At 30.1% G+C, this 25,948-nt stretch overlaps 1 protein-coding gene across 3 annotated transcripts in view; it reads left to right on the top strand.

Annotated features, from left to right (window-relative positions):
* The window catches only part of LOC143239260 (midasin), a 217,603-nt gene that overhangs the window by 143,505 nt on the left and 48,150 nt on the right, over positions 1-25,948 (top strand). For all 3 annotated transcript variants that reach the window (XM_076480175.1, XM_076480174.1, XM_076480176.1), the window contains 18 exons: positions 486-609; positions 1,490-1,638; positions 6,261-6,463; positions 7,004-7,305; positions 8,426-8,576; positions 9,121-9,358; positions 10,363-10,526; positions 11,194-11,355; positions 11,549-11,697; positions 12,426-12,781; positions 14,305-14,448; positions 14,794-14,996; positions 15,282-15,490; positions 20,076-20,209; positions 20,333-20,524; positions 22,231-22,491; positions 23,486-23,557; positions 24,256-24,696. In XM_076480175.1, the coding sequence (XP_076336290.1) occupies positions 486-609; positions 1,490-1,638; positions 6,261-6,463; positions 7,004-7,305; positions 8,426-8,576; positions 9,121-9,358; positions 10,363-10,526; positions 11,194-11,355; positions 11,549-11,697; positions 12,426-12,781; positions 14,305-14,448; positions 14,794-14,996; positions 15,282-15,490; positions 20,076-20,209; positions 20,333-20,524; positions 22,231-22,491; positions 23,486-23,557; positions 24,256-24,696 (3,654 nt within the window). The remainder of the gene's footprint in view (positions 1-485; positions 610-1,489; positions 1,639-6,260; positions 6,464-7,003; positions 7,306-8,425; positions 8,577-9,120; positions 9,359-10,362; positions 10,527-11,193; positions 11,356-11,548; positions 11,698-12,425; positions 12,782-14,304; positions 14,449-14,793; positions 14,997-15,281; positions 15,491-20,075; positions 20,210-20,332; positions 20,525-22,230; positions 22,492-23,485; positions 23,558-24,255; positions 24,697-25,948) is intronic.

The raw sequence follows: 25,948 nt of genomic DNA, 5'->3' as shown, positions 1-25,948 counted from the left end.
GCTCTGCCCACCATGCACATCAAAACCCAGTTTCTAGTGGTGTGAGTCCACAGATATATCGCTGTGCCACAGGTGGGCATTTTATTATTGACATAATTATTAGTGTTTCATAAAAGTACAGATTTATTGCTTTGTAGATGTGATCAGATTATGTTTTTATGAGAAGATTAATCTGAGTTCACCATTTTATTTTCATCTTTTTGCACTATACTGTCAGTATTAAAGACATAATAAATTAAGTTCTACCTTTTTTGTTTTCCTGTTTTTTTCTAAACCAGGTATTACATTGTTATATAAGTGAAGCAAATTAAAATCGGTTATTAATAATGCATTTATTTGAAAAACTAACAAACATTTTTAAATAAATTTGTTTACTTTTAGAAAAATTAATAATAATTTCATGAAGCTAATCTAAAGTGTTTTTTTTTCTTTTTGTAAACCAAAAATAGCAAAATTTTTATTTCTTTTATTTTTCTAAATTTCAGGAAGAAGGTGAAGGCCCTGATTCCTGGGACATGAAAGTTTTACTGAAAAGTGTTGGATTAACAAGCCCTAAGCTGCAAACACACCTTCTTCTTCTTCATAAAAGTATTGTTGATAGGCAAAAAGGTAAATCCTAGATTTAATGCAATATTAACTGTTTCCACACCTGTACCTAGTGTTTTTGAGGGCAGTTAGCAACATTTAAGTTTTTAACATTCTGTCTGATCTTTTCATGCAAATCAACTGTAAAATAAAATTAAAACTGAATTTGTTCAGATTTGAAATTTGTTTTGGTATATATTTTATTAATGTTTAAGTAAAGTAATAAAAAAAATTCCAAACTGTTAACCCTAACTTACATTTTTGTATCCCCTTTTGTAATTTTTATTTTGTGATTAAAAATACTTAAACTTCCCATTATGTAGATAAAACTTGTTAATACATGTAACAAAGTACATGTTTGTTGCATATTTCTAGCTCATATAATTTCAAATTGGTGTGTCAAAAACTGTAAAATTCAGCTCACTGCATTTTTAGGTTTACAATTTCTAAATTTCAAAAGAAAAGAAAATCAAAAGTATATCATTAGAAATATGTGAGTATTTTCTTCCTTGCAATCTATTTCCAGCAGAACTCCCCTTTTTTTATTTGTATGGAATGTAAATTTTTAAATCTTTAATTATAAAGTCAAGTGTGTAGAGACAGTCTCAGCTCCTTAACATTAAGCTTGGGTTTCAGCTTGTCAATGAACAAATTATCTTTCATATGAAGGTTTTTGTTAAAATAAAGTATTAAGCTTTTTATATTTTGTATTATTATGCAGTAGTTTGTAGAAAAACAAAAAGCTGGAAGTTTATCACAATACTAAGTTTTTAATGTTTTATGTAATATTTTTGTGAAGTAGATGAACATTTCTAATCTCAAAGCCATATTTTAATTTAACTATTGCTTAATTGATGTTATATGTAGCAATTTACTGAATATTAATATACATCTTTATTTGTAGGATCTGAGAGACCAATGCTCTTTGATCTTCTACAGTCAGCTGTTTTGTGTGGTCAACATATTCAGAGAGGAATTGACCCATTGTCAGCTTTACAAGAAGCTTGTGAAAGTGTATATGTGAAAGGTCGATTAAAGCATACTATCAGAGAGGTACCTTATTTATGTATTTTATATTTTCCAGATTATACCAGACTTGACAAAAAATCGAATATCTCAAATTTTAAAAGTCTTTCTTCCAATTCTATGAGTTAAGAGGTAAAACAAAATTCATTAATTAATATCAATACTGTATTATTCATTAGTGACTAAAGCATAGCCTTGTGGTTAGCTTGTCTGGGTTTAGAGCTGAGGCCCCATGGTTTATGTTCAGTTATTGGTTCACTTATTTTAGAATTTACTTTGCATCCATCCAGAGTTTGAGATCTTATGAGGATTATATGAATGAGAGTGAAATCCCAATGTTTAATATTAAAAACTGTGGGTAGTGTTAACAAAATATCTAGACTGTCATTTCAAAATTATGGATTTATAATGAAGATAGTCCTTGTGTAGGTTTTGTTTACTTAAATTTCAACAGACAAACAAATTTTAAAAAATCTGATGCCCATGATCTGGTCGTCTCTTGAATACATTTAGCCATGGCAATATATTGTGACCAATCCTGGGTTGCATTGCTTATGGTTTCCTATGCCTTAAAGATACAGGATAATTTACCACAAACTTAATAAAAAAAAAGTTAGAGATTTCTACAAGGACATTCACATCAATGCAATTAAAGAATGTTGATTCATTTCATTTAATCATCAGTAAGAAAGATCTCCCCAAAATAGCTGGGATTTGATTTTCTTCCTTCAGAACTTCTTTTAACTGCACCATAAATAAATTCAAATATTTAGTATTATTACAATATTCCTTGTTTTTTTTTTTTCTTGGGGCAGTGGTGGAAGTAACAATAAAATAAAATGCTTGTTTTCTTATCTTTTCATTTCATCTTTTTTAATTTTGGTATTATGAACCACAATAGTGATCCCTAATAGAAATTGCACAGAAATTTTCTAAAATCTCTTGTACAACATTTGGGGCTAAAACCACCTTATAAAAGCAAACTTAGTCTTGCAACAATTCTCAGAACCATCCTTTTTCAATAGTTAAAAACACTCAGAGATTTGTAGTAAGCAAAATAAGTTATTTTACAATCATTAAACAAAATCAAAACTTGCCTATTTGTTCATATTATTATTGATATCAATTTTAATGTTTCCCAAGTCTACAGCCATTCGAATGGGATTTTGCCCTAAAACACTTAGACAGATGTGCTATAATGAAACAACATGATTGGCAATGATCTATACAAAAATGGGGATTTGGAGCTCGCAAAAATAATGTTTAAGACACTGTTTCTAATTTTAATTGTTTGCTTTTTTGTAGTGTCCCTAGTTGTACACTTGAAAATATAAACTTTGTATTTTGATTCAACCTGTTTCTGTACTTTATTATGTTACCTATTCCCCTTTTTAAAATTAACTATTTTTACTGATATTATCTGTTCAGATACTCATATATTTAAAAATTGTTGGTAGGGGTAGAGAAAGCATCAGTAGATGAGCGAACAATGTTTCGACCAGCCCTTTTTTAAATGTATAATTTTCTCTACAAGTGAGTTTTCTTGTCATCACGAATTGTTCAGATACTATTCTAAACCTTTATTTTAAAATTATGTGGCATATTTTCTGGATCAATAGATAATGTAAGCAGTATTTCTAAAGATGAGTGTCATGAATGGGATGAAACTTTCTTTCTCTCTTATTTTATCTTTTTTATAAATCTAGAATTGCATGTGAAATAAGTTCAAATTAATAAAGTAATTCTAAAAATTGTGCTAAAACACTTGGTAACAAGCCAGTATTATGTTACAAAAATAAGCAGTGTCTATTATTTGTACCTTTGGCAAGATCTAAGTTTATGTTCATGGAGTAACTAACTTTTGCTTATACTTTGGAAATGTTTATTGAATATAACAAATGTACAACTGTAGTGGACAGAAATATAAGCATATTGTTGGCAAATTTATTAGTTTATCTATTTGCATAAGTGTGCTAGTGTCAATAAATTAAGTAGTTAATCTACTCATACATGTGTACTGTGTTTATAAATCATACTTCATATTGATCATAATTTGATGGTAGTTTTCCACAGAGACTATTTTGAGTAAATTGATAAAAATGATATATCGACATTTCTATGTATAAACATTTGGATGTTTACAGTATGATCGTCATTCAAACTTTTGTGAATCTTTGAATAATGGTTTTTAATTACATACAATCACAATATTCTATTGATTTTTTTAAAAAAAGTATATTAACAATTAATAAAACATGTAGAATTTAATTAAATTAAGATAAATAGAAACATTATGTGTAAAAGACAAGCCCTAACACAAGGTTCAACATTTCATTGATGCTAATATTATCTTTGTACCTTTTATTGGAGCTTGTTTTTTAGTTGTATTAATTTTACAACTGATTATATACTCAAATTTTTCTGTGAACTATCAGTTATTTAGAGATCACCATTTTATATTATGAATTTATTATAATCATTTTTGCAGTGAACCATAATGTTCTTTATTTTTAGAAATAAATCTCTGAATACATATATATCTGTCACACTTTTAAAAATTCTCCATATGATTCATGTTAGTGATTAAAGCTTCAGTTTGAAATATCATTAGTTGGTCCAAAACACAGAAGCACCAATTAGAGAAGTTTTATAATGCATGATATGAACACTATTTAAAAAATAGAGCAAAATGTTAGATGATCTTAGCAGGAATGTCATTGTACCATTTTCTTCTACCCCTATAGTTCAAATTCTTCAGGGTTAATGGAACTGAAACATGATAGAGATGGCTAGTCCTTTAACATTGCATATACACGTGCTTACAAAGAATGAGATTACAAGTAACTTGCATGTTTAATCTGCAGAGTTTTCCATGTGTAAGATAGGGTTTTAGGCATTTAATTAAATCAGTGTACAATTCATTTGTGGTTGTATATAAATGGAAATACTGAAGGTCACACAGGAGTGAGGCACATACAAGAGTCACAGACAGAGTTAGTAAGGCAATTACATATCAGTATATTAGTGTTACAAAGCAGTATCAAAGAAAAGCAACTAAGTTGTACAGTGCATTGTTGAATTGTTGTGACCCATTTGTTTTATGCAAAGTATTACGTCTTGTTCACAAAGTGCCATGTAGTTACCTATGTGTGACTACAAAATCTTGTTTCAAATATCCTGTGTTACTCCCCACAACTTAGCCAAATTGTTTTTGATACTTTCAGTTTTTATGTAAGTCAATTCAGTCTCAAGAATGTTCATGTCAGAACTTTATGCAGGTCAAGCAACTGTTGTGAGTGTTCCACCAAGCTCTTTACTGTCAGAATATCATTTCACTGCATTTGCTGTGTGCTTTTGATCTTAGTTTTGCTGGAAAACTGTGGATCACTGATGTTATAGATGTTGTATGTTGATTATGATACTTTTAATCTTTTGCCATCAAACAGTTGTTAATTATTTCAAAACAACTCATATTTGAATTATTCTATAAGGAATATAAGGACATGTGTCTTCATCTGTTCATTCCTGGTTCAATCAGTTTGTTTACTTAGCTCTCTTCAGCAGTGGTTTTTGAGCAGCCAAACGTCTGTTGAGACTACTTTGTTTTAATGTGTGTCTTGTTCTCTTGTGATATCATTCATTCCTGGATGTATTACAACAAGATCACTGGCAAGATCTGTACGTAACTGTTATCCATCTCATAACGATTATTTTCTGAAAGTGTATTGTCTCTTTTTTAGTTTGTTTTCTACCTTTAACTTCAGGTATTAACAGCATCAGTTTTGTATATCATCTCCAAAGTCTATGTACAGCTCCTGTTGAGGTGAGATATTGCTGCAATATTTTGCATGAGTATCCTTGACAAACCAGGCTTTTAATTCCTACATGCAGTTAAAACTATCAACAAATGACTACTTTGATGCAGTTCATTTCCACACAATTAAGGGGTGGCATTCCAGTGGTAGTTACTTTCCATAACTGTTTACATTACCATTTTCATTACCTTATATATGATTCAAACCTTGCTCCATGTAAACAATTAGGAATGCCATACACAGGGCATCTTAAACAATGGTAAATATTGAAAGGAATAACATGCCTGTTTGTATGAGGCTTCTTTTTTTTGTCATATTGCTGGTTGTATACATATGCACATAATTAAATATTAAATTTTCCATTATTTTTTTAACATTATTTTAGGAACTTTGATGCCATTTTACACAGAATATTTTTGAGGGTGAAATTAACATTCTGTAGTTAAATTTATATCTTTCAGAGGGTGTGTGTTTGAATTAATATTGGTATTCTGTAATTCTACTTCTATTTTACAGAATTAATAATAGAGGTTAACTTGGTGCTGCATTATTTAAATACTGTTTTATGCAAGGGATTTATTGAAGTTAAAAATTGATATTTTATAATTTATGTACTGTATAAAGAAAGGATCTGTGGAGTTTAACTTGGTGTTGTGCTATGTAAATACTGTTGCATGCAAGGGATTTATCGAAGTTAAAATTGATATTCTCTAATTCAGTTGCTTTTTTATCATAGTTATTTATTTAGATTAGTTTTGGTATTGTGTAATTCAAATGTCTTTTTGCAGAAAGAGTTTGGGTTAAAAATTCCAGTGATTGCTTCTATCTTTATAGCAAGCAAGGATTATTATCAAAGATTATATAGAGAGCTGCTCAAGTCACAACATCAACACTGTACTTCCGGTTGAGTCAAACCACATCATCGCAACCACACCCCCTATTCAATCAAGTTGTTATGACAGCTGTTTTGCAAATATACTAAAAGAAGGAAGTTTTTTGGTGTACAGCTTAGAAGAGTTTGCTGAATCTAATTCAAGGTGTTGTGCATTATTTGTAGTTAATCTATATTTATTCTGAAACTTGTATTTAAGATGTTGTTTAGTTTCCCCAAATATAACCATACACAAGCAGTTAACTGCCATTTTAATGTATGTTAAAAAATCAGGTTTTAGTACATGTATAACTTTTCTTAAAGCTTATAAATGCTATAAAATATTTTGTAAAAATTCAAATCACTGATTAAAAAACAGGTATAATTTGGAATTGTCAAAGCATTGCTTGTGTGTGTTCTGCACTGTTGCATGCCACAGCCTAGTTTTTAAAAATTGTACATGCACTTACAGATTTTAGTTTACTTTTATTTTTAGAGATTTACAGATTAAGAAATTTTAAATTTTAATAATAATGAAGCAAGAATTAGAGTAATGGTTTATTAGTACAATGCTTAAAATATCTTCAGAACATAATGTATAATAAGGACTCTGCATAAGTAAATGTAATTTTCATTGCCTTTTTTAAACTGCATGTATTTGTAAAATAAATTGAAATTAATTACAGTGTAAAACTCTTCCTTGAAGTTTTCCAGATGCTCCAAAAAGTACCACAGAATTTATTTATCCAATAGAAGATAACAATGACTGGCAAGCAGTTCTTTCAGTGGGAACCTTAAATTTCTTTGAAACAGCATCTGCAGAAGACTGGCAACTCCGTCACAAGTGGTTAAACCATTTACTAACATCAATATGTACTAAAAAATTAACAGAAAAGCAGAAATTGCTGAGTCAGTTGATGGACTTAAATCAACATTTAATAAAGACCTTTAAGTCACCCATTGTGGAGCAGCTTTCACATATGAACAGAGAATTTGTTTGTGTAGCAGGTATGATGAGAGTTCATATAACGTTCATATTATAGTTGTATTTAAAATATAAAATGTTTCTGCTTACCTTTTTGCAAACTCAAATATTAATGATTGATAAAGAACAACTTAGTCTTCAGTCAGTTTATTGATACTTACAATTATTGATTAGTTTAGATCACATTATAATCCAGTGTTTTACTGGTATACTAGATAAATATTGTAGTTAAAACTAAAAGTTACTTTCTCTGATATGCTTCAACACAGATAAATAAATGTACTTAAGGTATCAACATAATTTCTATCAATATTGCAATGCTGGTGCTGTATGCATTGCTATCATAATTGTATTTAATCACCCATACTGATATACAACACTATGAGGATGCTGAGGATGACAGTTGAGATTTAAGGAAGAATTTTGACTATAATATTTGTTTTATGCATTAATAACTACAATTGATTAGGCTAGCGATATTTGCATACTTAACATCAACCTTTTTATTGGCATATATAGTTCAGATTTTAACACTTCTTTAGACCTGATTTTTGTAAATTTACTATAATTATCATAACTTTTTTACTGTATCTGTAATAACAGTATATATTTAAAGTAACTAATGTGCACTAAGATAATGGTTATAAATGACAAACTATATTCTGAAGACTTAGTATTAAAGTACTGTCTATTAACTGATTTACTTTTACAAGAATGTCTATTATTTTATAATATGACAAAGAGGTTTAAATAACTTTTGCAGAACTGATAACTTAGAAATTGCAACAGATCACCATTTTTTTTCTGTATAAAGGTGTTTTTGTCAGGTTGAAAACTTAGAAGTTGGATAAAACCAATTTAATAACACTACTAATATATGTTGTATTAGGTAAAAATATAAATTTAATAAACCTGTTCCATAAGTACTATATATATGTGTGTGAGAGAAAACATGTATATGTGATATGTGTATCATGATTGTATGATTTTGTATCAACTTTTGAAATGTATAACTGTACTTTCTGACAAGAAAATTTAATTTTTTTATTTATTTTCTTTAATGCTGTACAGTTTGCATTGCTTTTCTCTTGTTTATTCTTTGTTGTTGAATGTTAGTTTTAATGATGTATATTATTATTCAAGATAAATCTATAAGAAATTCAGTAGAGCAACTGCCACTTGACTTGAGACACTGTCCTTCTCTCCTAAAGAAACTGCAAGGCCCAATTGGCTGGTTCTGCCCTAAATCACATTTCCAACATCTGGAATTATTGTGTACATCAACAGCAAATAGGTGAGTTTCATGACATTTTAAACTTGATTTTTTTTATTTATTTTTTTGTAATAAGGCCCTATCTTGTGATTTACTTTATATAAATGAAATTTCACAAGAAAGCAAAATTAAAGTAATTTAATAATTAATTTTTGCAATATCAATATCTTGAATCTGGTTTGATGTAAGGTAGCTTTCGACATTTCAATAGATATAAGGGTTAACGAAGAAGAACAGTATGTTTGGTTAAGAAATAGAAAACAATAATTTTGAAAATTTCTAGAATAACTAAAATTATATTGTTGGAACAGTGCTGTAGAATAAAACTAGAACTGATTACATATATCAGAATACAAGAAAATTTCTGGTGAAAACAAATTAATAAACAGATAAAATTAATAATTAAAAAATAAAATTAATTAAAATATGATAAATTAGATGATTTAAAAGTAACTTAAAAATATGTATATGAAGGATGAGTTGTATGATTTTATTTTAAATAATTTTTTAAAAATCCAAAACATGCCTTTTTTATTTTGCACACTAATATTTCATTCCTCTGTAGGTTTTCACTTCTTATGTGCTTTTATGGCAATAACACCAGAAAACACATATCCACAAAGATGGGTTTCTCATCTTTGTTTGAGATTTCGCAAGCTGTAAGAGAAGGTCATCTGTCAGTGGATACAGTGCCTCATCCTGTCTTGTGTCATCTTGTTCCATTTATTTCTTTGTTCTCAGAGAATGTTGAAAACTTCCTTAAATACAGTAGTCAGTCATGTAGTAACAGTAATTTCTGGAAGGTAATAAATAGTAATTTATGCATGGGAAATATTTCTATCAAAATTAAAGATTTTGGGGCACTGTTTTGGCAATGAAGTATTTATAGTTTTATGTTAAAAATTAAGACTTCAAAAATTATTTAAAAAGTATAAATTTGTAAAATAAAATGAGATAACGTAAATCATGTTTATAGGATTCAGTGATGTCGAGTAAATCCACTTGTAGAGAAAAATATACGTGTAAAAATGGCATGTTGTGGTTGATAAAAATTTTTACGTAGAGGAGCGAACAGCGTTTCGACCTTCTTTAGTCATTGTCAGGTTCACAAAGAAAGAAAGAGGTAAAACATTTTCTCAACCCAAACAAGCCGTTTTTACATATATGTTTATAGGATTGTTCATAGGTATAATAGTGATTGCCAGTTTTAAAACTAAATGTGAAAATTCTGTGATTTATGAAACTTCTTAAAATGATAAGTCATAGCAAGGGATTGAAATATGATTAACCTCCATGAAATATTATGATAATGTGAAAATTGATTTGAGATTTGAATGTCTATAAGATACACACATTTTGACTATCTTGTTTTACTTTTGATAAGATTCTGGAACATGTAGGCTGTACTTCCATTTTTATTATATTTTGCAAACTGATATGTATTTATTGTACTTTCTTAGACTTACAGCTGTACCAGTGGGGGATCACTATGTTTGTAAATAAAAGATGGATTTAAAAAAAACTATTTTGAGAATCAAAGAAACCATTATATTTTTAATTCTGTCATTGATAAAAATCAAAATCATTTCACATTAGAAATTTAAGATAACTAGATCTTAGTGTTTTACTGCAATATTGAGCTGCAATGGAAATGAGTTTGGGAATTACCGTATCTCAGTACTTTCTTTTTTTTCTAAACTGATGCAGAATATGTTTATCAAACTTTCACCAAATAATTTATTTTTAGGTGTTTTTTTTTAGTATTTACATTAAGAATAAAAAAGGAAAAATGTCTATTCTTTCTCAGTGGAGAGAAGGCCTTCTTTTGTTTGACCATTTTTGTCATCTTTGTCAAGAACATTACAAGCCAAAAATGCTGTGTGTTCAACTGTCCCTTTTAGCTTTGCATTGGCACTGGATGAAAAAGAAAATTCTTCCGTTATTTACAGTGACTGATCAGGCAAACAATAGGTAAATATTTGTTAATTAGTAGTAGAGACAGCAGTAATTATAATTTAACTAACAACATAGGCTTTATTATAATACATTAAGCAGGATCTATGATATTCAGATATTTTTTATCACTGGTAGAAACTTGTGGGAGAAATATGGACAAAATAGACAAAGCAACAAAAAGAATATCTTAAACTTGTATATAATATCTTGTAAGTTCATGAGTTTGTTTGTAGATGCATCAAAATTGGTATATAAATATAACTATTGAGTGAAACATCTTACTCAACAGCAGGTTTTAATATAAATGGTTAACAGAAAGTAGTTTAAGCTGTGTATACTCATTATTTTCTAAAAGAAGCAAAATATATTTATTCTTGAAACTTAAAAAAGAATTAAATACCAAAAACAAAGATTAGTTCAGATGTTTAATTATAATAACAATAGTATTGTTTATCTGTTTTTTATGTGTGCTGAAACTTCACCACCAAAATTTGTGTGGGCTTGTAAACATTTGCCGTATTATTGTTATAAAGAGGATATTTCAAATAAACTACAAGCATAATAGTTGTGAGAAATAACTTTAGTCTTACAGTGTTTGGTCTTGATCTCATTTACATGTCCTTGCAGTGTCTTTATTTACTTCATTTTGTTTGAACCCTGTTTGTACATTGTGTTTGTATAGTTCACATCAGCAGCTGAATGTAATAGTTTCACACATTGAGGCTGATCTTGCCTTGAAGCTCCCTACACATCAGAAACTGTGTTCAAAAGTAAAACAGATTATTGGAACTCCTCACCCATTCAGGTCCCAGCAAGAAGCCAATTTATATTCAAAAGCAATTCGGTAAATAGCTGAAAGGCCTTCTGATTTTCTAATTTTTGAGATGATATAAAGTACTCAACAACTAAAGCATACTTGTTTTTCTTTAAGCATTTGTTTTATGTAGCTTGGTGATTTTATAGAAAGAAATGAAACCAAAGTTGTTATATGATCAGTATTGAAAGAATAATACACCACTGTTTCTCAATGTTTTAAGATTATCAGACCATGTCCTGATATCTCAAAAAGATTTCTATGAAGGAGGAAGAAACCTACAAATAAAAGTAACCCTAGCACCAGACTGGATTGAGAAGCTGTCTGAAGTTGTAGAACTTATCCTCACATCTAATGTTAATGTTGAGAAAGGTACTTAAGTTTCTTGCTTACTGTTGTGAATTTTGTATTTTGTTGCTATAAGATTCATTTTAATGTAATTTAGTAAGCACTAAATTAATTAATGGTCATTGAATTTATACAAATGTGAAAATACTACAAATAAATTATACATTAATATGTGTGTGTTACTATGTCAAATGTGTTATGCTTTAGGCCATCAATAACCTTAACATTTGAACTAATCACTATATGTTTTATTAAGTATTTTTTCATCATATGATAATAATTGTATAGAATGCTCTAGTAAACTTATTTTGTGAGAAACTGTTGTTGTTTTTGCATTCTTTTTAGGGTTAGAAGTAGACAGCTACAGCTGGGTGTCTAAATCAGCTAATTGGTATTACTAATTACCAATGAGCATTAGTTAGTGTTACAGAAACTAATAAATTAATGAAAATTAAGATTTGATCAATTAAATTTAAAGTCACAAAAACAAACAACTAATGGGAATTAGTATTTCCAGTTATTGCTGTTTCTGATTATTCTAACTATCCAACTCCTGTAAGAATAATAATCTATTAGTTGAACTTGATTAATAAATCCAGCAGTGAATCAGTAATCAATTTCACTAATTACCCAGTTCCACTGACAGCTATAACAGTAATAGAACTAAATTATAATAAGTATTTTGATTGAAAATAATTTTGTAGTGGTCAAAATATATTGGAGTAAATACTAAAAAAAAAAAATTTTTCTAGCACAAAAATGTTTGGAATCTGTTGAAGCTGAGATGCAAAATCATAGTGTACTTCCTCTGAAAAAGTCTTCAACTGAAATAGCTGTAACTATGGAAACAAGCTTCTATGGAATGGATGATTTTCAAGGAAAAGCTATTTCTTCTAGATTGCAGCTACTTCCTCTATGGAATTTTATTTTTGTGCTTCAAGAAAGAAAGGTTTTAAACCATGTAATACAATGTTATCATCAAGGTATTGTTGATGTAAGAGACATTTACATTAATGGTATAAAACAGCTATTTCAGTATTGTTGTGGACTGATATCTGCAGAAAACATAGCTTTGTTGACTTTTCTAACTGAACAACAGGGAGTACAGGTAAGCTCAAATTCATGGCTTAATTATTTTCTTTTTGTAATTATGTATTTGTTTGATATTTAAATATTAAGCAAATGTTTCATACACACGTAATGCTGGTGTATTTATTCTCAAGTGCGCAGGTTATAATGGTAAAGAAAGCTTTTATGTTTGAATCAAAAGTATAACTGAGTAAACAATGTGTTTAAAATATGGAACTGGAAGTTTCAAAGTTTCATGCATGTGTGTATAAAGTTGCATGGGTCAATGTTTTGTTTATTCATTTATTTACATAATGAAAAAAATTGGATGAATATGAATATGTGGATGATCTTGTGAGAAAAATGTGGGTAAGGCTAGAAATGTCTTGGATTGTTATGAATCAAAAAGATATAAGATGCATGCCTCAGTGTTTGTTCGTTGTGGAATTGTTTGAATTTATAATATAAATCCACCTTTCTAGGTAACATTTACAAAGTATAGTGTAATGATTGCCCAGCTTTTCACACAGGTGAAACAGTACATAATATGAACATTACTCAGAATGAAAAAACAAAACACTTTACACATCCAAACAACACAACCATAGTTTTTCTGAATAGAATGACACTGTACTAAAATATGAACCTCAAATGAACCCTTTTGCATCAAATAGGTCAAAGTGCATGTCACAATCTTTTACAGAGTTGTATTCAAAATTCATTTAAACTATTATATTATCAATGTATAGGAATAAACATGGCAACAAAATATAATCACATTTTAACAAGGTTTAAGCCTTAATTTTATGAGTAAACATTTTTTTTTCAGTCCTGTTTGTATACAGAGTCATAACATAGAAAATGTGATCACTTGCCACACTCATCTGTCATATCCTCTTTTTAACAAATTGTTCATGATTTATGACATATTCTGTTGTTTTCTGTACAGGGCATTGTCTATTTCCTTATTTAGTTTCATCATTATTGCTTCAGAAATTCATAATTTTCCTTACAAAATCTTCTATATGTTTAAATTAAGATAGTTTGTTTTTTAATCTATGAAAATAAATAAACTGTCAATCAACATAAGTTGATATTCGTACATGTAAGTATTTACTCTCACAATTTTAGTTTAAATACAAAATTTCTTTACCCTTAAAACTTGTGTACTAGAAAATAATCACAATAGTGATTGAAACATCATACCTGTTTAAATAATAATTTTCCATAAAATTTACTATAAAAGTTATGAAATATGAAACTACTAATCAATACTAAACAAACTTAAACAAAGGTATATATATTCTGTTCATTACATAGGAATGTAATTTGATGAAGTATGTTGACTTTCATTAAATTTGGTTCCCTAATTTTTCTATGTTCTCCTATCAGTAACATGCTTATCAAACCAGAATAAAAACTATTAAAAATTAAAATACTAATAATGTTGAAGCTTCGAGTATACATGGAAATGTAAGTTGAATGTTTAGATTAATTAGTCATTCATTTTAATACAATACATTCTTGATTTCTTAAACTTTATTCACAGTTTTCTTTCTTTAGCTTTCCAACATTGTGACACCCTTGTATCTTGAGTATTTTCTACACTTGCAAAAACATCAGTGGATTAGAGAGTGTAGGAGACAAGTTACTGAAGAAGCACAAGAAACACTTCTGTGTGAAAAAAGTATCTTGGAAAACTATAAGGTAAAGCTCTGAAACACCAAATATCACTTTGGGATGGAATTATCTGAGTAATTTATTGTAGCTAACTGTTTTGCTACTCTTGAAATTCTCGCTGATAGTCTTTATGATAAATTATAATGATTTTTAGTCATCTAAAGGAAGTAATAACATTCACTTTGAACTTGTTTCTGAAAGATTTTTGTGTTAAGAAATTTGTAGAAGATAATTTTTCATCTACCATTAAAATATATTTTTGCAGTTAATCAAATTTTCTTACAAAATTTAATCAAACCATTTAAAGAATTATTTTACTCTATTACTTCAAATACGTTAGAACAGAACTATTCATATGACTTCTATTAATAGAATGCTGTGACACACGACACTCCCTGTTTACTTCTTTCCTATGAAACATTGCTAAAAGGCAACAACTTGAGCTTTTTGTCCAGTCATATGATCATAAATGTTAGCCTTGAGTTGTGGGATGAGAAGGAAAAAGAGTTGGCTACAGCTGCTTGTGTGCTTTGGAGAAATGCAGCAACATTGGAAGATATGATTTCTTCTCAAAGGTTCTGTCATCTTTTATTGTTATATGATTATTATACTTCCTTATTTGATATTACTGTTTCAAAAAAAAAATGAAAACAGTCTCTTAATAAATTCCTGAAATAAATTTACTGACTTTGCTGAAATAATTTAATTAATAGCCAAAATTAAGTGTAAAAAATTGTTTTAATTGTCATTTATTCTTTCCATGTTTGCTTGAACAGGTTCTTTTCATTAAACACCTTTCTTATCTTTTCTAATATTCTAGTTTCAATTAGTCAGTAAAAGAACTTTTTACATTTAAATAGAGTGGAGAGTGTCAGTATTATAGAACATTGGTTCTGTACACTACTATCAGCCTTATCTCAGTATGCTCATGTGGCACCCTTTGAAAATCTGCCATCACAGGAAGATCTTGATGTTTTAAATCAGAACATTGAACTACCACAAGAGTTTTATGAATTTATTAGAAAGTCAGCAAGTTCAATAGTAAGATTAAAACAAACTAACATGAAAGGTAAGTCTATTTTTATCTGCTCTTTTTTTTAAATGGATTCATAAAAGTATTAATTGTTTTGTACATAAAGCTTTTTTCTTCCAGAAACATTAATATATATTATACTAAATAGTAGATGATTAAAAATTTTTTTTTTTTATAAACAAAATGGAAATTGATAATTCCAATAAGGTACTTACCTCCTCTCATAAGATTAACTATTGTTGTTTACTTCTGCCCTTTATATGCAGGCTTTTTCTTTATGCATTACACAAGTCTTCTGCTCACCCTTATTGGAATTGCAAGACTCTAACTTGTCTCTCGTGGAAATCATCATGCATCATCATCTCACCAATAGAAGCATGACGTGTTCACATGATTCATATGACTACTTCTACGTATCTGAAATTCAAGTGCATGCTGATCACTCTGACTTGCAGTAAAGTGAGAGGATTAGCATGCTGCATCTCCTGCAGACTTGAAATCAGTTAGCACATTTTTGCCATTGTGCTTACTGTTCATTTTTAGACCAGTAGTTGTTAGGTTTCTTATTGCCTTTTTAGGGGTGTCTCCCAAATTGTCTGTCAGTGTTACCTATGCCCAGTATTTTCAATTGTGCCTTACTCTTACCAGTGTCCTGCAGTGACTCAGTGGTATGGCTGCAGACTTATAATGCTAAAAACTGGGTTTTGATACCTGTGGTATGAGCAGAGCACAGATAGCATATTGTGTAGCTTTGTGCTTAATTCAAAACTACAACTCTTACCAGTCTATTACAGTATCTTTCTTTCACAAATCTCCTATCCAAGGGTCTTTGGAATACCCTTGCTTTTCTTTTCTCCACTTTAGCTACATATTTTCTTCAGCTCTGGTGTTACATTTGTGGTTTCTTTGTTGTTTGGATCTTATAGGTGGTTATGCTACATTGGCTTGGGTTTGTTTACCCTCAACATATCTTAGGGATGTATGTATGGTCAAACTTCTGAGGCATTACTTTTTGATAAATTTCCGAAAGCTCTAGGCCTCAGGTGACATCAGTCCAACAATCTACCCTGTTTGTTTTAATGAGAGCCATATATGCATCTCCAATTAATGTCCAATCTTCCTTCTTCCCGCCTTTACATGTCCTGTCTACTTCAGAAGTTTCTTCTTTTTGCTTTTCCCAGTGACTCACCCCAATCACCATCAGTATTGGTGACTCTTTTGTGGGTTTGGGTGTGGTTGGAGCTTAGCTATTCAAGTTTCTTCATTGCTGGCATTCTTTATTGACAAAAAATGAGTGATTCAGATTCTATCAGGAGTATTTGTTGTTCAATTTATTTTCCCACCTCGCATCTCTCCTTACCCACTTTCCTTTTTTTCTCCTCAAGATCCTGTGATCAGCCAATGTTTGTCTGAAACATTTCAGGAATTGCTTTTGCAGCAGTTCATCAAACCCATTCCCCATCTTTCCTTAGGTTTTTATTCCCACCTTTTCATTGCCCCCAAGAAAACCACAGATCGGTGGTTGGTAATCAATTTATCTTGCCCCAACCCCTATGTTTCAATAACCTGCTTCACTGTGGAATCTTCTCTTTCCTTGAGACGGATGTTTTCTCTGGAATTATGGATGGCCAAAATGGATGTCTCCAGTGCTTACCTGCATGAACTGTTATCACCTCAGTCTCTTCGTTATCTTTAGTTTGTTGATCTCAGGGAAGTGGTTTGTTAATTTCAGGCCCTCCCCTTCTGACTTGCTTCAGTACCTTACATATTTTGCAGAATAATCTGGGGCTGTGATTTCATTATTACATGGATGACTGGTTTCTTCCTACTCCTTCTGAACACAATTTGGCCAGTCATTTGTGGCAGTTCCTTTCAGTAGTGACTCAGATGGATTGGTGATCAAGCTGGAGAAGTCCTTCCTCAAATCTACTTGGTATCTTGTCTATTTAGTAGTTTTGATCAACACTCCTATCAGTCTTTCCCAGCCTTCTTAAAGGCTTTTTTCAATGGAAGTATTGTTTGCTATGTCCTCTTGGCTCAGTCATTTACTGCTCATGAAATTTTATCACTTTTGGGAATGTGGTTATTGATGACATCACTGGTATCCACATCCCACCATTCATGTCCTGCATCTTTACTCCTGTCTTTTGTTCAGTCCTTGACAAGATCCAATTTTGCATGTTGAGATGCTTCCTTGTTAGCTGGTTCCATCCATCTATGCATCTTTTATGAAGATGTACCAATGCAGATTGAAGGTATTTCATTGTTAGTCTACAACTGGGATATTTTCTGGTGACTGGTCTACTGTGGCTCTTGTTGTAGAATTTCTCACCTGTTTTTGTTCTTTTTACCATGGGTCTTCAGCCTCATCACTTTTGGGTGTCCTTATCCCATACATTTTGTTTTTCCAGGTGGTGTAGAGTTTTTAATTCCCTTATTCTTACCCTGCTCATACATTCCTTTCACATACGTTGCCCACTCAGGTGACCTACACTCCTGGATTGGAATGTTAATGCAGTTCTCCATTCTTTTGCTTTACCTTCATTTGAATCACTTTCCTTGTATTCCATGTTTCATCTTTCCTTAAAACATATTTTCTTTTCTTAGGCTGTGGATGTATGTGATTAGATTTGTTTACCATTGACATTTCATGTACCCTCTATCACTTTACCTATCTTCTCCTTTATCCAGATTGTTCCTTTCTTCTGAAGATCTTGGAAGGGAAGTTCCTCCTTTTCTGTTATTTTCTATTTTTACCCTCAAATGGATCCAGGTAGGATTCTGGCCTAGTCAAGACTCTTTGTTGTTAAATTGCCTGTCCTGTTTTCTTCCGGGTTAAAAATTCTGAATTCTGTATCCCCTGACAATCCTCCTCCGTTTGTGATCTTTCACCTTATACCTTTAGTAGTTGGGTCTGTCTTTTGGTTTAATAAGTTTATTCCTTCCTACTTTTTTCCTCCAAGAATTTTTTGAGGGGTCTTTCCCATCAGATCTGATACTTTACTTTTTCCCTTGCTTCTCTCCTTCATCATCCAGTGGAGGAGATTCTGCAATCTGGCATGTGGACCACATACCCCATATGTTTATCTCCTACTATCTCAATCATATCATGGTTTTCTATACACCAGGGGTTTGTTTACCACTTGTGGCCATTCTTCACACTTTAAAAGTGATTTTACTAGTATGTTTTATTTATATTTTTCTTCATTTTGTGGGGCCTTTCTCTAGTTCTTTATCTCATGGATCCTGCTGTGTGGCAAGTGATGACAGACCAAGTATTTTTGAACTCAAAATTTGCTCTGTCCACCCATGGTATTTCTTGCTTTGACTTCCATGGCTTTATATGTTTCCCATTAAGATCTTGTGTTCTACAAGATCAGTTGTAAGTTCATGCCCTGGTGATATTTTGCTTCATTTACATGCCCACATTGTACTATTCATGAACTGCATGGGTAAAGTCAAAGAGCACTGCTGCCCATTCCTGCCAAACCTGGAATGAATAACTTGGTATGGTCTGTTTTTTAAAATGAGGTTTTTGTGGTCACCCATTGCACTGTTTGATGTAATGATGTTCTTCCTTACTCCACACAATATTGTCGCTCTCCTTTCTTTGAGTGGAGTATGGGAGTCTTTGCCACTGTCCTGTTCCAAACCACTGGTGTGGTTGACTATGAAGGCAAACTGCTGAATGAGTTAACACAATAACATTTCAGTTACAGGGTAAAGCAATGGCATTATGTAACTGCAGATGATATGATATCCTCCTATTTGCAAGAACCGATAACGGAGTGAGATATCAGAATGCAGTTCACCTTACAATTTGGAGCCATCTTCCTACTATTGCATGAATATTGGTACCCAATTAGAATTTTTCAATATCAGAAAATTATAACTTCCAAAAAGTTGTCATTTAAAAAAAATGGAGAACACTTTAAACTAATTAGAAATAAAGTGAACAGTATTTGTTTTTGCTTCACATAATAAAGAAAAGTGCACTACTGTTATAAAATGTGAATATCAGTAGTGCCTTGGACGTTTTATGAATATTGAATTCAGAATATAGAACATGGAACTTATTGTAGGTTACAGCTTTAAGCAACAATGTTAAATTTTATGGCAAATCTTGTGCTTGTTTAAGTTTGAGGATATCATTATTTTATCCACCTCTTTCAAAATGATGTTTTAAATTTGAGATCATAGTTTATCTATCTTTGGAATTGTTTAACTAGCTTTTAAATTTAGTTTTGTGTTTGTTGAAGTATGTGTGAAAACTAATGTGGTTACTAGGAAACAAATTCCATCAATCAATGATTTTTGTGCTCATATTAAGTTTGTTTAAAACTATACAAATTTAATAATCCTATTTTATGGCTTTTAAAAAGTGAAGTTAAAAGTTTACAATCTCTTAGTCAACTATGGAAAATAGGACTGTTTTTTGATGAACAGTTATCTTTTAAGGGGGTTACCTCATAATTTTTTAGAAGTACACAGACCTTGACAGTCACCATTGTCCTGTACCTGATATTTTGTATGTGTTTTCCAAAGCTAACAATATTTTTTAAATTAAGTATCTAAATATAATTATCTCACTTATTTCATTGGAAGAAATTTATATGTACAGATACTAGTGCTCCTTGGGAACTTGGATGTGCTTGGGTTAATGTTGGAATGATGACTTCAATGTTATTGGCACCTTGGGAAACAGTTGACCCTATCCACAAAAATCAAGTGAAATTACAATATCATAAAGAAGAGGTGAGATAGAATTGAAATTAAATGTGAATTTTTGTGAAGTTTGAAAATATTCTGAAGCTTTTGCACATAAAAGCACTTTTAGAAATGCCAGGAGCTATATAATGTATTTATTATTCATTTCAGCTGAGAAACATCATTATAAATCTGGCAGTTCGTAACTGGATATCAAAAAATTCAACTGGAAAAGAGCTTCAAGCTCATAACCCATGTGACCTGCATCCTCACACTTCCCAAATGAACAAAAAGCTGCAACAGTTAAAAGAGAAAGTTGATGATTTAGAGAGCAAGAATGCCTTTCGACCTTCTGCTTTTCAGGTTTTCAAAACAATATTTGTTTCCTTGACTTAGTTTTCTTTGTTTCAATTTCATATACTTTTTCAAAGCAGAAGCCAAAGAGCTCAACTATGTTAATGTTTTTTTGTTTTTAAGAAAGGAAAAATCATATAAAGGGGTGGACAAAAAGTTCCCCCCTCCCTGAAAATATTGTTAATTTGTTGTATCTTTTATTAAATAACAGAAAAACATGTAAAACTGCATTTTCAGAACACACTACAAGATCTGTTCAAATATGATCTCAGATCCTAATTTTAACTGGCTTTCAAAAATACATGAACTTTTCATAATTTTAATTACATTTCCACATAAAAAATGTCCACCTGCTGTAGTGTCTTAGATCTTCTTATTCCAGTTTAGCTACAAAATGATCAAAATGTTTCTCTGCAATTTTGGAATTGTGAAAAGATGTCTTAGAGAATTCATGTGATGGAATGACAAGGTAAATCATCTGATATCTATCCAGTTGAAAATTTATGGGCTGAATTAAACTGATTGATGAAAGATCACAAGCCAGACATGGAAGGTGAACTTTTTGAAGTGCTCAAAAAGGATGGCAGTCAATCAAGAATGCCTGTACAAAGTCATCGAAAGCATGCCACACTGATGTTTAGGAGTACTGAAATCTAAGAGAATACCAACTAAATATTAACTTGTGAAACTGGTTCATATATTTTGAGTTTCAATTTTACATTTTATTATTGCAGAGAAACTTGTTTAATCATTTTATAGGCTAATTGGAATAAGATCTAAAAACCTATAGCAAGTGCACAACACTTTTTTTTGAGAATATACAACTAAAATCATGAAAAGCTTAATGATTTACAAAAGTCATTGTTAAAATTAGGATTTGAGATCGTAGTTGAACAGATCTCAATGAGTACTTTTTAAAACATGTAGTTTTACATAATTTTCTGTTATCTAACAAAAGGTATAAGAAATAAACATTTGGGGGAGGACACTTTTGTTTTTGTCCACTGTAGTTCACATAACAGTATTGCTTTCCTGAAGATATGGTCAAATATCATAAAGTAATATACATATTATAGTATCTTACAAAAGAAAAAAATTACATATTTGTGTGTTTTTTTGTTGTTGTTTTTTTAATGTAAGGAAAAACAAACACTTCAAATATGGGTATTTTTGTTTTAAACCTTAAGGGGAAAAACAAATATTTGAACTATGTAAAAGATTCCAAAATGAAAAATTAATTTATGTTATGTGAAGGTCTTTTATTCTCTTAAAAAAAGGTTAAATAATTCAGTAATGTGAATTTCGTTTTGATCTAAAGGAAAAACAAAATTGTAAGTGTTAGCATTTTCTAAAGGAAAAGTTAGATATTTCAACTATGTGAGTATGCTATACTAGGGTAAAGAACAAATATTTCTACCATCTATCAGTATTTTTCTGAAAGAAAAGCCAGCTAAATTATACCAGTGAGGAAAAGTTTCTTTGCAGGAAATGTGATATAATTCAATCACATGAAAGTGCTTTCCTAAAATTTCAGACATTTATTAAGATATGAGTAATTTCAACCAGTATATCTTTATGACAGTTATTTAATATAAATAAAGTGACACATCATAAATAATTTGTTGTCTGGATGATACGTATAAATTTGCATTATCTGTCAAACTTTATTTTTTTTTTAAAACACAAATGATATTTTTTTAATTTTCTCTATTTAGTTTGAGAAAATGATGAGTGAAATTCGCCAATACTTGTCAACTATTGGGGCTAATGAGACCATAATGTCTCTTCTGTCTAAACTGAAAAGTTTAAAAATATCCATAGATTCTGAGCAGGTGATAAATCATGACAGAGCACAACAAGATCTTGGTCAGATCAAAACTTGGATCAATTCACAGCATACATTCATTAAGGGATTACATAAAGAGTATTTACTGTACAGAGATCTAATGCTTCCCTTCACTGTAGGGGTTCTACAGGTGAGTTTAAACTATATATGTTATATTCTTAGATGTGTTGACAACCTGTAGGTAAGAAGATAAACCACTCTGACCAGACTTAATTAAATTGAGGAAAGATACTGAAAATGTGTTTCATACAAAATAAACATTTTATTTGAATAAAAGAGCACATGCAAATAAATATAACTTTTTTAACCAAAGAGGAGAGGGAAAGATTTATGTCAGGAGAGAATCTGGACAAAAATTGATTAAGTCTTAAAGAATTAATCACAGTATGTTCAGATATCTCAGAGTGAATTTGTAGAACAAAATATAATATTGAGTGTTATATATTAGCTGCTATCTATCTAGTCTCTCAACCAAAATTAATGGTGGCTGTGAGAAGGTAGCCCCTATATATATATAATATTAGACTATGTATTCTGAAGATATTATATAGTATTAGACAACATACGCTGAATATATTATATATATAGAAAGTCCTGTAAGTCATAAAGTAAGGCTATTTAATAAAATATACTTAGTCATATTTAGTAGGGTCTGGAGTGTAAAAAAAATCTGCTTAATAATTTGAAATGGGCTTACATAAGTAGTGTTAAAAATGTATTGTGTAATGTGGAATGGAGTCATAGATGATGAGTGATGTTTATATTTGTTCTGTGTAATGGTAAAATATAAATAAAATATTTTTTATGCGAAGTAAAATTGTTTCAACATGAAATGGTAGTTAGTAACAAGTGTACAGAGCCTTGTTTTCCTTTCCTTTTGATCATATGGCATTTGGTTTTAGTCATATGTTTGAGTAATATTAATTTCTTAAAGTACAAGTAAATTTGACAATATTATTGCTACCTAATTTCTGACGAAAATTTATAATTTAACTTATATTGATAAAGCTCTTGCTGGCTTTTCACTCTCCACAAAATCCTAAAATATTATATTTCTATGATAAAAGTCAGATAATTCTCTATTTTCATAATATATTTGAACAATTAAAATGTCTTGCTTTCAGGTTCTTCATGGAATAGAAAACTTAACTTCTATTGTAGCTTCATTATTGACCAAAGATGTACTTGAAATTAAGGTATGCACCAAAAGAAATTTAACAAGATATCAAAGTGTTTTGTCAGACATAAAATATGCTAAGGTAACAAAAATGGTGATTCAACCAAATGAAGTGTCAAAATAACATGGATATACATTAGAATAAACAATGTGACTACATTTGTTTAAATAAAAAATTTGATTTCTAGGTAAACTATACACAGTTGAAGGTGCTTGTCGTTTGTCATTACTTCATAATGTTGTTTAAGGTTTTATTCTTCATTATTCTACCTTAGAAATCTTAATAATTAGATGTTTATATAAACAAAACATTTCTATACAGTGATATTTTATAGAAGCATATGAAAATAATTCTAACAATCAATTTTTGTTTTATTATTGCATTCATTTTTGTTTCATAATAGCAGTTAATTTGCTGCTTACATATTTTGAAATAATTTTATCTCTTGAACAAATAACTATACATTGATATAGTTTTGTCTGCCTTGCTGTGTTAATAAATCAACATAGTATTATATCCCATCCCAAATTTGTGTTTTATTGCCAGAGATACTTTTATGTGCATTTAATGTTTATATATTTTGGACTACCTAATATCCTCAATTATTTTTCAGTTTTGCTTCTTGATCTTTCTTATATACGTCTGTATACACAAACTAATTTGATAGAAAGTTTAAAACTGTACAGTGATCTATACAGTTATTTTACAATTTAAAGGGGCCATTTCTCTTGGAGTCTGACATTTCTACTGCTACTTGCTTTCCTTACATCAGTGATAGGTGTAACAATCCTCTCAAGATGAGTCTAGTTACAGCTAATGGTGAACTTCAACATGTTGCTAGAAAACTTTTAACTTTGTCTTCAACTGGATACTCCATAAACCAAGAAGTCTGGAACCTAAATAAAGCTTCCTTATTGGAAATTGTTAATTATATAAGTTGTGCCATGTGGGAGGAACACCCTGCAGCTTTCAAAACAGTACAGCTCATTCTTTTAAAGCTTGTGGCGGTATGGAATGAACAAGAAAAAGACAGAATAGCAAAGCAGGAAGAACAGGAAAGTTTATTTGAATATAAAGGATTTAAACATGAAAATGAACATCCAGATGAAGAAAAGGACAATAAGGAAGTTATCAAACACTTTCCTACATATAAAGAGGTAATGCAAATCATAATTTAAAGTTTTTGCAAACAATAGCATGTAATAAAATGCAAGTGTTAATGGCTGTAAAGGTTCAGTATTCATGCTTCTGATAAATTGTCATTTCCTAGCTTGTTGAGAAATAAACTTTTCTTAGTTGTAAAAACTTGTTATTATTGGTATTTAAGTACTTTTATACTGAGAAAAAGATGTTATTTTGAATAATTATCTGATAGAAATGCACTTCCTCATAGGTATAATATTAATGTTGTTAATTCTTAAATGTTTAAAGGGTACTTACTGTTTGTATTTTATAGTGTAATCATTAATTCCTAGCTCATAAAAAGATATTTTCAAATAATTTGCAACTTGTAATGTTTTATGATTATATGGTTAAAAGCTACTATTGACTGAGTAGAAATGTAATATTGATTGTATTGAGAAGGTAGAATGTTATTTTTTACAAAAAACTGCATTATTACTGATTGGTTATAGTTAATAGTAAGAATAAGTTCTGTATATTGTATTAATGGACTGGTACTTCTTACAAAACAGCAAATTGTAATCACTGTAATACATTAGTACAAGGCTATAATTATAGTATGATTTGTTACAAAGTATTTTAAAACTAGTGAAAAATTGTGATGGTTAGTAATAATTGGTTTGTAGGTGCTTTACAGCTAGTAAAACAATATATCTAGGTAAAGTAACGTAGAAATATTATTATATTAAACACTATATATCTTAGTTATAGTTAATTCATAAACAAAAGAAAATTTGTTTCTCTCAAAAATTCAGAGTAATGTATTTTCTTGATTAGGATCCTTTCAAAATTAGTTTGCAGTCTTTACAATATTATAATGTGTGTCTGAGAAAAGGAAACAATTTTCAAAATAGGAAAAAAAGGTCAAGAACAAAATTTCCAGCATAGTTCTTTAACAGTTACTGAACTAAAAAGTTTTGATCTGTAAATTTTACTATGTGATCTCTTGGACTTTCGTAAAAAAATTGTTAGGGTATCTATATTTTGGCGACATGCTAAAGAAATATATATCCATTAATAATAGTAAGGTCTCTGCATATTGAGTATAGAATGACGTTAAATTAATTCCTTGTATGAAAGACTACATATAATTATAATACTCATTATTATAAAGTAAGACAGGTTGGTAGCTATATTGTGGGGCATATTTATGGGTGATTTCTATGTTAATTATGCATGCTTTCATTGAGGAAAATAATTATGATGCTATTGAGATTGTGCTTGTGG

Source organism: Tachypleus tridentatus, chromosome 13 (assembly GCF_004210375.1).
Source record: "Tachypleus tridentatus isolate NWPU-2018 chromosome 13, ASM421037v1, whole genome shotgun sequence".
Lineage (NCBI taxonomy): Eukaryota > Metazoa > Arthropoda > Merostomata > Xiphosura > Limulidae > Tachypleus > Tachypleus tridentatus.
Note: the sequence above shows the minus strand (reverse complement) of the source record. Positions and strands in the feature narration are given on the sequence as shown.